At 42.2% G+C, this 12,813-nt stretch overlaps 1 protein-coding gene across 5 annotated transcripts in view; it reads left to right on the forward strand.

Annotated features, from left to right (window-relative positions):
- TBC1D22B (TBC1 domain family member 22B) overlaps positions 1–5,816 on the forward strand; it is a gene marked incomplete at its 3' end in the record, with an annotated part of 63,017 nt that extends 57,201 nt beyond the window's left edge. For 4 of the 5 annotated variants that reach the window (XM_082847615.1, XM_082847616.1, XM_082847618.1 and 1 more), the window contains one exon: positions 5,588–5,816. In XM_082847615.1, the coding sequence (XP_082703741.1) occupies positions 5,588–5,716 (129 nt within the window). Of the gene's footprint in view, positions 1–5,384; positions 5,440–5,587 lie in introns of all 5 variants that reach the window. The other variant, XM_082847617.1, reaches the window with a different exon arrangement.
- Between the last annotated feature and the right edge of the window lie 6,997 nt (positions 5,817–12,813).

The following is a 12,813-nucleotide window of genomic DNA, read 5'->3' on the forward strand; positions in this document are numbered from 1 at the left end:
GATATCCAGTAAATTGCCAATTTGAATCCTGCCCAGAAGGGCTCAGAGACAACCCTGGGACCTAAAGATCTTCCACCAAGAACAAGCTGGTGTGAGAAAGGGCACGATTCCTCAACATGTAAACAAAACAAACATTGGAGGGGGACACGGCTTTCTCTGGTGGGGGAACTTGCTAAAAGTACTAGGTGCTTTGACATCAGGGAAGCCTATGAATACGTTTGACTGAAAAAGTTTACATACAAGGACATGTTTTTGAAAGTTTTTATTGAGACCAAGGGAATTGTTTTGCTACCTTACTGATTCTCAAAACAAGAGGGATTTGTTTCAAAATACTTATTTGACTAGGAAAGTATTTTTACATGCCTGAATACACTTAATGTTTGCAAAGAATATTCTAGTATTGCTAGGTGATTCTGTACACAGTGTCATATTTAATAGTATATATTTAATGTGACCTGCAAGTTCTTTGCTGTTAATTATTACTCATCCTCTTTGGTTGTCCTTGGCCCTTATTACCGAGTAAAATTAATCAGCTCTTCCAGATTTCCTTCAAACAGGCTCTTCTATGACTTCTTTTCATTCCTTCTCCATCATGCCCCACTTTTCTTACTCCAGGCATGCAGCATATAATATAGTGGTTATGAGCACAAGCTCTAGAACCAGGTTGCCTGGGTTCAAATCCCAGCCTCGCATTACACTCTGACCCCAGGCAACTTCCTTAACTTCTGTGCCTCAGTTTCCTCATCAGTAAGATGGAGGTAATAATATGTGCCTCACAGAGTTGATATGAGAATTAAATGTGATAGTAGAGTACGTGTGAAGAACCCCATCTGGTGAGTAGTAAGTGCTCAGTAAATGATAATTACCATTATGAAGACTATTATCTTTCATGGTCCCCCTCTTCCTCATCAATTCTTCCATCTGTTGGACATTCTCTAATGACTTTCCTCTGCATTTTTTTCTTACCAAGGCCTCTTTGCTTGTTACCTACTATCCCTTCTCCTTCGGCCCCCTTGTCTAATCGTTGTCTTCCCCCCACCCCCTCACACATGGCTCAGATTCTTCCTCTGCAATATTCCGTTTCCTTTGGAATCTGTGGATTCTCAGAAGGTACCTTTTTCAGCCATTTCGAGCTTTTCTTTTCTGAAAGCCGTTGCCCCCTTCTGTTAACGTGGAAACACTCTCTGCTGTTTGCCCCACAAGTTGTCTTCTCAGACTGTAGTGTTTCAGCTGACTGCATGTTATGTTTAGTGCTCCCATGAGCTGGCTTTGTAACGTATGTTCAGTTGTTCCCCACCCTAGCAGTGTCTCTTTTCTACCCCTTGATTAAAGCACCTGATTTGTGATTAACACCTTCTTTCCCCACACGTGATAATTTGGTTTCTACTTCTTTATCCCTAATTTATCAATGCATGGGCAGGGTTCCCATTGTTACAGCATTGTGTGGGCGGTGCAGTTCCTAGGCATGGCCGCCAGGTGGCAGAATGGTTCCTCCACCTAAGCCTCGCTGCCCTTGGGAGAGGTGGGAGGTTGACTTTGGTCAGGGGAAGAAATATTTCAAGGCTTCTGGGAGGTTTCTAGCAAGACTAGAAGAATTGGAAATTACAGGTAGAGCTTCTCCTATCAAAGAATATTCTCTTCTAGAGAGGTTACCCCTTTGTTGGTTATTTTTGCTTGTCAATTATGCAAGTGTGTGTAACCATTATAGAAAAATTAGAAATACCAATAAGCAAAAAGAAAAAAAAAAGTTACCTGAAATCTTACCACACAAAGGTGATATATCTCCTTCCAGACATTTTGCCATGCAAATCCATATGAATAAAAACATACTGTATGTACATAACTGTTAATGGAAACATTTTGTATGCGTTGTTTTTGTAACCTCTTTTTATCACTGTACAAAATATAGTGGGTGTTCTATAATGTCCGAAAGCATAGATCTATATGATTTTCCCCATTTTTGTATTTTTTTCACATTACATGAGTACATGCTTGTACAAAAATTGTGAAAACATTAAAATAATAACTTGAGTGCAGGGTTTTCCAATTTACAGATTTATCTTTTTTCTTTTCGCTGCGCCACACAGGCCCTCGGCGGTGAAAGTGGCAGTGAAAGCACGGAGTCCTAACCACTGGACCACCAGGGAATTCCCTTGACTTATGGCTTTGAGTTCTGTTCTCAGGCTTGGAAATCTCAGGGACAGGAGTTACAACTAACAAAGTTTGTTGAATGAGAGTATTCAGTGCTGGTAGAGATCTAGGGAAATAAGTATTTTTCTGGATGAGCTTTAAGTACCTTTAAAATGTTCATGCCCTTTGATACAGTAATTGCATTCCTAGGAATTTAGCCCAAGGAAATCATCTAAAATATGGCTTTTTGCACAAGGCTGTTCATTATAATTTCATTATAGTGAAAAACCAGAAATGATTAAACGCTCAAAGCAGGAAGATGTAAATTATGGTACATTTGCATCATGGAAAATTCTTTGGCCATTGAAAATGTCTAAAAGGAGTTTTTAATATTAGAGGAAATGCTTATGATAAATGCTAAACATATTGAAAATTATTTAGAGAAAGTATTTCAACTGTGTAAAATGTGCAGAAAAAGGACTAGAAGGAAATATGCCAAAACGTTTAAACGTGGTTTCCTCTTGATTATAAAGTTAAGGGTAATTTATTTTCTGATTTTTTACTTTTTACAAAGTAAAAATTTTAAACTTCCAGAGAATGTGTATTACTCGAAAAAATATTTTATAAGTAGGTAATATACAAAGACTTTATTGTAATAATTGAAAACAAGGGGACGTATGATGAGAAAAAGTGAAAGTCTCCCATCCCCAGAGGTAACCACTGTTAACAGTTTACCACCTAGCCTTCTAAAAATTTTATATACCTGTGTACATATACAAACATATCGTTGTGTTTTTTCTTTTACCTCAGTGGGATCGTACTATGAGTATTTTTCTGCAACTTGCTTGTTCCCCCGCCCCCCTAAAATGTCTTTGATATCTTTGCACCTTGGCATATGTCGGCCTGCTTCATTTTACAGGTGATGCCTTATATTTCATGATTTGGATAACTGGTTTATCTAAGTGTCCCATACTGACAGACACTTCCCTCGTGTCCTTTTCCCCACTATTTGAAGCGATGATGCAGTGCAGACCCTTGTACAGGAGTGTGAATATTTCCTAAGGAGAGGTACATAGAAGTTGAGTTGCTGGATCAGAGACCATGTGCATTTCTGGTTTTTTGTTTTGTTTTGTTTTTGTTTTGTTTGTTTGTTTTGGCCGCACTGCCACAACTTGTGGGATCTTAGTTCCCTGACCAGGGATCGAAACCGGGCCCTGGCAGTGAAAGCTCCAAGTCCTAACCACTGGGCCAGCAGGGAATTACCTGCATTTCTGATTTTGATAGATGTGGCCTGTGTTTGTTAAGATGATATAAACTTGTCTTTTGAAACCAAGACCAGAGAATAACAGTGGTATAAAACAAGGTAGTTGTCCACTTCTCTTCAACTAACAGTCTGAGTGTAAGAGTCCAGGGCTAACAGGGCTCCAGAGTAGCAGGGACTCGGATTTCTTCTCTCATGTCGCCCTGCCATCTTCAACACATAGCTTTATTCTTACGGTCTAAGGTGACCACTTCCACTCCTCCATTCATAGCCATTTTCTAGGAAGGAGAGAAGGGTAAGCTTAGGGCAGAACCCAGGAGTTACACTGTCTCCAAAATTGGCCAGAACTGAATCATGCTGGCCATACATAGCCTTGATGTGCTGAGGCAGCTTTGTGCCCCACTAACTTTCTATTACTAAAGGAAGAAATTTTATAAAAGATATGCAGGACCTCTACACTGAAAACTACAAAGCATTGCTGGATGGTGCAAGTCAGCCAAAGGCAGGGTTCTAGCATGTTCTAGCATGTTGGTGGGCCATTGATATCTTGTGTATATCTATTCGCATCCGTTTTTCCATTTGGTGGTTTTCCGTTTTCTCTTACTGATTTGTAGGTACTCCTTTTTTTATTGTGGATATTAACCTTTTGTCTTTTATAAGTGTTCTATTTTCTTACAGTCAGTTTCTTCTATTTTAACCTTGTTTTTGTGCCTCCACATATTGAGGTTTCAAAATTGTATCAAATCTGTCAGTCTCCTTCTGTCTCTGGGTTTTGTCTTGCTACTATTTCTTTAATAATCAGAAAAATAAGAATATCCAGTTCAGAAAGAAGACAGAGAAAGAATACAAAGTGGCAGCAGAAGCATGGGTAGCTAAATTACAGAGATAACCTAAAGTCTCACATTCATTTTTTTAAAAATTTAATTAATTTATTATAAATTTATTTATTTTATTTGTTTATTTTTGCCTGCGTTGGGTCTTTGTTGCTGTGCGTGGTCTGTCTCTAATTGCGGCGAGTGGGGGCTACTCTTCGTTGCAGCAGGTGGGTTTTTCATTGAGGTGGCTTCTCATTGGCAGAGCACGGGCTCTAGGCATGCGGGCTTCAGTAGTTGTGGCACGTGGGCTCAGTAGTTGTGGCTTGCGGGCTCTAGAGCGCAGGCTCAGTAGCTGTGACGCACGGGCTTAGTTGCTCCGCGGCATGTGGGATCTTCCCGGACCAGGGCTCGAACCCGTGTCCCCTGCATTGGCAGGCGGATTCTTAACCACTGCGCCACCAGGGAAATCCTCACATTCATCTTTTACTCTAATATCCTCTTTAATAGGCTATCTCCATGGAGCTGTTTGAGGGACCTGGGCTTTGAAAACTGAATAAGATTTAGATAGGGAGAGGAGAAAAGAAGAGGTGTTCCAAGCGAAAGGAACAACCTAAATTAAACCCTGGAGGCACAGATAAATGTGGCTGAAGTGGACTTGGCTGGATGAGGCTCATATGTTGGGAACAGTGGGAAATCAGCTGGATAGGTAGGTTGAGGAGAGTCTTTGGAGAACAGGGTAGAGGATAAAGTGATTACAAGTGAACATTGGGATTCAGAGAAAGATGTCAAATGCAAAAGGGTACATAGCAGCCTTATCAAGAAAGGTTTTGTTTTGTTTTGTTTCCTTAAAGGAAACAAATTAAGTATCTAATAAAAGGGAAAAAGGGAAACGGTTGAGTCAATTAGGGTATAGCCACATGCTAGAATACTGACATTGAGAATAATCATTTTTGAAGGCTGCATGGGAAAACACAAAAATTATAGTAAAAAAGGATGGTTAAAAAGCATGTAAAATCATAATTATGATTACAACTATTTAAAGAAATATTCATGTGAAAAAAGACTAAAAAGGAATACTTTGAAATTAAGAGAGGTATATTTGGATGATGAGTGATTACTTTTCTCTTTTAAAGATCCTTATTTATTGTTGTCATTCTCTATTTATAATATTATTAAAGAAGCAGGTGTTAGTGGATCAGAGACTCAGCAGAGGCTATTCAAGCCTTCCTGAAGGTGAACTAGGGGCCAAGGGCTGTGTGCCGCCTGGGAGGAGGGAGATCAGACCCTTGGGATGCATGACCCAGGAGAAGGGGCTCCATTCCAGGGCCTACCGGTCCCTTGGTCAGTGATAAAATGATGAAAGTCCTTTCTTGCATTCCAGGGTCTCCTCATGCTGCTACAAAACCTACCTACGATACACTGGGGCAACGAAGAGATTGGGCTGCTCCTCGCTGAGGCGTATAGACTCAAGTACATGTTTGCCGACGCCCCCAATCACTACCGCCGATAGGTGCTGTCTCCCCGCGGGGACCCAGACTGCCCCCATCTCTGATGGCAATCTGATCACTGTGGCCACTGTGCGAGCCGTGGACCCCGGCCAGGAACCACTCCTGCTGTAAAAAGCTCACATCCGCCACCCAGGTCTTAACTTTTTGGCGTGCCTGTCCACCACTCCATGTCTCCAGATGGCTCTCCTGGACCACTATCAGTATTCCATGACATGTGGATGGGCCCAGCTCTGGGAGAGGACCGAAAAGGAGGTACAGGGTTGTCTGCCCCTTTAAAAGAAACTGGACAGAAGAAGGGGAAGGCTCAGGGTCTCCAGTCACATTGCCCTACATGGACTGGCTGTCTCTTGCCTCCCAGCTCCAACTGATACTGTTGCTTTTTTGTGACATAGTTTGATTTGCTCACAGGTCAAAAACGCCTTATGTTTTCAAAAAGACTCCTGGCCCCTCCCCTGTACCCCCAATTCCTAGCCTTTCCCCTTCTGCCCAAGTCTGAGCCAGTGAGGGGCAGCTTTTTAAGACCATTGTTCTCAGATGGAGGAGGCACTGATGCTTATAACTCTGGGAAGAGGCCTACACCCAAGGGCTAGGAATTTCATTTTTCCTTTTCTCACCAGACATCTGTATGTGTGCCTGCATCTGTGTGTGTATGTGGGTATACACACCCATCAGCATTTAGTTACACGTCTGAATGTCTGTGTCCAGACTATCCCCATTGCAACCAGCTGGGAAGGGCCCCAGTGACCACATACACAAGCATCCCTTGAGAAGGATCAGGGCAGGGGAGGGAGAAGGGGCTTTTTACCTCTCCAGACGCTTTTTCCATGATGACCCACTCCAAGATATTGTGTGTAAATTGTGTTATTATGTATATGGGTAAAGATGTATAAATATATGTCTTCTTTGTAGCAGATATGATTTTATATTTATAATGTGCATCAACATGTGAAAGCAATCTAGGTCACTAGCACAAATGAAGTTGCCGGGCGGTGGCTTCAGCACCTCCAGGTTGGCTTCTGGGTGCCCTCCTGTGAGGGGAGTGAACGGGAGTCTGCTAGAGTGAGCACAGCCAAGCAGATGGAGCTGCTTTGAAGACCGGGTGGCAGCCAACCCAAGCATCCGTGTCTCAGAGTTTTCTCTCCCTGCCCCCCACCCCTCAATCCCTGCCCCAGGCCTTTGTGGAGCATCTGCCGTGCTCCTTACACGTCTTCAGTGGTCAGAGCTCCCCACCCTTCTCCCCTAGCAGCCTCCCAGAGAGAGGACTACAGAGGCAGAAGCCCTTCTGCATGTTTTAGCCCCTGCCTTTCCCCTGGAAGCTGGGGAGGGCTTTTGTTTTTACATTTTTAAGTCAGCATTGTATTCAAGACAGAAGCTGTGACTGACTGTCAGTGCCAAGGAGAGGGGTTCCTGTGTGTTCGTGGGGTTTTGGGCTCTTCCCAGAGAGAGGTGTTCGGTATCCCCCACTGTCACCATCACACCCCACACAGCTCATGAGATGTGTGACCTGTGTTGGATGTTGGGTGTTTGGTAGTGAAGAGGTGGCAGACAGCCGGCACCCTCTTGGAAAGCCAGGCAGTTTTCCCCTGTGGGTAAGGCCCTGAGCCTGCCAGTGAAGCCCACCACGCTGGCATGTTACATTTCTCATCGGGAGCTGTTTCTCAGGCATTCTTTCTAGCCCTTTCCTTTTCCCCTTCAGTGTGCCTCAATAGTCTCCTTCACAGAGTGAGAGGGCTGTGACCCTCCCTCGATGGACTAATTAAAGAAAGACACTTGTGTTCCCAAGTGGTGGTTTTATTTTTTTAGTTTTTATGTTTGTATGGGAAATTGTGGATAAAGTGAAAGAATTGTAAATAAACAGTGTATTTCCTCCTCCACTGCTGATTTTTCTGCCATGGATTTGTGTAACCTGGAACCTAACGTCTCCTTTTCTCAGGTTCTTCATGCTGACGCCAGCAAGTACGGGGGAGAAGCTTTCTGTAGGGCAGGCAGGGGACCAACAGAAGATAAGGCAGCCTCGGAGGATGCAGCAGACACTTGCTGAGCGCATCCTTTTTGCAGGACACTGTGGAAACTACAACAATGAGTAACGTGGTCCCTCCTAGCTGACGTTTATGGGGCACCTTGCCGTGTGCCAAGCACTGTGAAAAACACTTGAGGATTATTTAATTTATCCAAAAAGGAGTATATAATGTAATGGAAGTTAGAAAATGGACTAGAATTTCAGTGCTGTATGAAAGCCTAGAGATATCTAGTTCAACAACCCTCACTGTTCACAGAGGAAAACCCAACCCAAGGCCAAGGAAGGGAGCATCAGAATGAGAACTAAGAGGACAGGCCTTCCGGCTTACCTGCACTGTGTTTTTCCCACCAAATCATGCAGAACTAAAATGTTTTCAAAGACTGGCTCTCCATTTAGGGTTTTCATTAAGGTTTTGGTTTTGGGGTTGTTGGTTGTTTTTGTTTGTTTGTGTTTTGTTTTGTTTCGTTGGTTGGTTGATTTTTCTCTTGGTAACCTTACTGTGAAATGTCTCAAGAAAGGCAGTTGACCGCACTTTTCTTCTACAAAGAATAGACTGGAATGGTGGTTTCTCCACCTAGAACGTCTTCCTGGGAATCCCTGGAGAGTGTTTCTTGGTTTCAGTCATTAGGAGCTATATTAGGATTAGATTCAGCTACATGTAACACAAACCAAAAATAACAGCAGGGTTTACACAACATGGGAATTTACTTCTCCCTAACATGAAAGTCCAAAAGTAGGCAACCCAGGGCTGGTGTGATGAGTCTGTTTCACAAAGTCTTTAGGAACCTGGACTCCTCCAGGTCTTCATGGTCAAGGTGGCAGCTAGCACTCCAGCTACTACATCCACTTTCCAAGCAACTAGATGGATTAAAGAAAGGAGACAGAAAAGAGTGCAGGAAATGTGTGAGCAGTGTTCTATAGAAGTTTCCTGAAGGCTGCTCCATAATATCTCCTCTTACAACTCACAGGCTAGGACTTAGTCCCATGGTAGGTCACACCTAGTTGCAAGGGAGGTTGGGGGATTAGTCTATTCCAGGCCACCATTTGCCTGGCTCAGAATCAGGATTCTATACCATGGAGGAAGGGGAGAACAGATACTAGGATTCAGGTAGCAATCTGTACAATAAGAACTTAGGAAAATAAGTTGAAAATGGAGACCAGACTTTCCCATAAGCATATGGGGGTGGGGGGTAGATCTGACTGAAATTCAAGTGATTGTTCACGATTAACCTTAGAATTTAACCTTTTTCATAAAACATGGACAGTCAGGACTTCCCGGGTGGCACAGTGGTTAAGAATCCGCCTGCCAATGCAGGGGACACGGGTTCGAGCCCTGGTCCGGGAAGATCCCACATGCCGCAGAGCAGCTAAGCCCATGGGCCACGACTACTGAGCCTGTGCTCCTAGAGGTCGTGCTTTGCAACAAGAGAAGCCACAGCAATGAGAAGCCCACGCGCCGCAACGAAGAGCAGCCCCCGCTCGCCGCAACTAGAGAAAGCCCGTGCGCAGCAATGAAGACCCAATACAGCCAATAAATAAATAAAAAAATAAAAATTAACAAAACGAAACAAAACATGGACAGTATTTCTACTTGGTGTTATTTGGACCAAGACCATTAATTGTTCCTGAGGCTGGTAGAGAAAATAACTGACCTGGACTAGCCTTCATTCAAAAATTCTGTTTTTCATTTATGCGGGAAGTTAATCATTTTCTGAAATATGTTTGATCATGATTAGGAAATTGGTGAAAACTTTCAAACTAATCCCGGCATACTTTGACCTGTAGTTTATCTGTTCTTTCTGCGATCAAAACCTCTACGGTTCTACTTAAGTAGGCCTTACCTCTGTTTTTATTCATCTGTGAGGGGACAGTGGCACAGATTCTTCGAATAGTGACTGCATTTGCTCCTAGAGGCATGAATCTCATTTTAAGCTTTTGGCTTGTCTTGGATTGGACTTTCCATGTCAAACAGGTTTGTAAAGCTTCAAGGATTGGAGTCAGAACCTAAGGCCCAGTAACTGAGCTCTTCATTCGTCTCCTCAGGACTTCCAATATTCCCTTACCAGTTGGAGACACTTTTGATTTCTTAGACTCACGATGGAAAAGATGAGATTCACAGAGGATCAGAGAACATAAAGCACATTGTACAAGACCAGACTCTTTGGAGCCTGTGCCAGCTTGCCAGGATAGCCACAGCTACAGCCGATCAGAGCATGCCCTTATTTTGGCAAAAGCTGAGTTAGAATTATTGGAAGCAAGGAGAATCCCTGTTGAGTTTGATTCAGCAGGTGGTTTGTGAACTGTGGCTTCTGGATGATGAATGTGAAAGTCCCTGCTTGAACTGATAGCTGAGGTGGGGAGTCTGGGAGCCAGACTCGGGGGACTCACTGCTTTTGCTGTTGGGATACCACGCTTGTCTCTGTAGTGACCGAAACACACCTGTCCTACCCCACCCAGCTATCCGAGAGAGGAAAACCCAGACCTTCTCTTCAAGCCACTGGTCTCCAAAATTTTTCTCCATCCCTTTAACCTATGTCTTTATATTTAATGTGGGATTCTTAAGACAGGATATCGTTGGGTCTTATTCTCCAATCCAGTCTGATAATCTCTCTTTTTTTTTGATTTTTGCATTTAGACCATTTACAGGGAATTTCCTGGCAGTCCAGTGGTTAGGACTCCGCACTTCCACTGCAGGGGGCACAGGTTCCATCCCTGGTTGGGGAACTTAAGGTCCTGCATGCCCCAGGGTGTGGCCAACAAATTAAAAAATAGACTTTTTATGATGATATGGGTATGGTTGGATTTAGGTTACCGTTTTATTTGTTTTCTGTTCCTGTCTGTCCCATTCCCCGCCACTTTTTGGATTATTTGCATATTTTTTAGTATTTCATTTTAATATATCTATTGACTTTTGGTTACATCTCTATACTTTGTAAGAGGTTGCTCTCAGGATTATACCTATCTAACTACTTGCAGTTAATATTTTATCACTTCAAGTAAAATGTAGATGCCTCAGCTATATAGATCCTTTTACCCTCCCCCTTTTATGTTATACTGTAGTTGTATAAATTACGTCAAGGTACATTGAAAACCTTACCAGATACTGTTATAATTTTTGCTGTCAATAGTTATACATAATTTAAAGAACGTAAGAGGAGACATTTACAATGTATGTTCTTCCTTAATTCCTTAAGTTCCAAGTTTCCCTCTGCTATTATTTCCCTTCAGCCTGAAAAACTTCCTTGAGCACTTCTCTTAGAGCAAGTATGCTAATGAATTCTCTTAGTTTTCCTTCATCTGAGAATTGTCTTCGTTTTGCCTTCATTCCTGAATTTATTCTCTCTGGATATAGTTATTTTCTTTCAGCACTTTAAAGATGTCCCACTGTCTTCTTGCTTCCACAGTTTCTAATGAGAAATCCACAGCCATGGAAATCATTGTTCTATATCTGATTCATCATTTTTATCAGACTGCTTTTAAAAAAAATTGTAACAATATGTACATGTACATAATATAAAATTTGCCATCTTGAGCATTTTTGGAAGGGTGACCTGGCAGTCTAGTGGTTAGGACTCGGTGCTTTCACTGCCAGGGCCCAGGTTCAATCCCTGGTTGGGGAACTAAGATCCTGCAAGCTGCAAATTTTATATATAAAATTTGCCATCTTAATCGTTTCTGAGAGTACAGTTCAGTAGTGTTAAGTACATTCACATTGTTGTACAGCCATCACCACCATCTGTCTCGAGAACTCTTTTCATCTTGCAAAACTGAAATTCTGTACCCATTAATAGCTCCGTATTTTCCCCTCCCCCCAGCCCCTAGCAACGACCATTCTCTTATAGTTTCTGTCTCTATGAATTTGCCACTCGAGGTGCCTCATATAAGTGGAATCACACAGTATTTGTCTTTGTGTGACTGGCTTATTTCACTTAGCATAATGTCCTCAAGGTTCATCTATGTTGTAGCATATGTCAGCCTTTCTTTTTTAAGGCTAAGTAGTCCATTGTATGTATATACCATATTTTGTTTTCCCATTCATCTGTCAGTTGGCTTGCTTCCAGTTTTTGGCTATCGTGAACATTCCGCTATGAGCATGAGTATATAAATATCTCTCTGAGACCCTGCTTTCAGTTCTTTGGGGTATATACCCAGAAGCAGAATTGCCAGATCATATGGTAATTCTATTTTTAATTTTCTGAGGAACCACCATATTGTTTCTCAGAGTCCTTTTAAGATTTTTTTTCTTTTTCTTTGGGTTTATGCGTCTGAGTGTAAGTTGTTTTGTTTCTTTGGTTTTTGGAAGGTTGGTTTGTTTTGGCATTTATCCTGTTTGGGGTTCACTGAATTTCTTGAATCTGTAATTTCATGTCTTTCACCAGAATTGAGAATCTTTCAGCTATGTCTTCAAATTTGTTTTTTTTCCTGCACCAATCTCTTACTCCTCCTGTGAGACTCTGCTTATAGGAATGTTGGACCCACAGTCTCTAAGATTCTTGTTCATTTGTTTGTTTAATCTTTTTTTCTTCTTTCTGTTCTTCAGATCTGTCTTCATCATCTGTCTTCAAGTTCATTGACTCCTTTTCTGTCATCTCCATTCTGCTATTAAACCCATACAGTGAATTTTAATTTCAGATATTGTGGTTTTCGGTTCTAACATTTCCTAAGTCGTCTATGTTGAGCAATTTTGGATTGTATCTTGGACATTTTGAATACTGTGTGTGAGACTCTGGGTCTTATTGAAATCCAGCTCTCTTCCTGTTGTTTTGTTTTGTTTTGTTTTAGCCACACTGCATGGCTTGCAGGATCTTAGTTCCCTGATCAGGGATTGAACCCAGGCCCTCGGCAGTGAAAGCACAGAGTTCTAACCATTGGACTGCCAGGGAATTCCCTCCTGTTTTTATAAGTAAAGTTTTGTTGGAACACAGCCCTGCCTCTTTGTTTACATATTGTCAATGGCTGCTTTGGCATTACAACAGCAGAGTTGAATAGTTGTGATAGACTGTATGGCCCACAAAGCCCAAACTATGTAATATCTGTTCCCTTATGGAAAAAGCTTGCTGACCCCTGCTGTAGAGAGCG

This window comes from Leucopleurus acutus, assembly GCF_964270905.1.
Source record: "Leucopleurus acutus genome assembly, chromosome: 10".
In the NCBI taxonomy this organism is placed as follows: domain Eukaryota; kingdom Metazoa; phylum Chordata; class Mammalia; order Artiodactyla; family Delphinidae; genus Leucopleurus; species Leucopleurus acutus.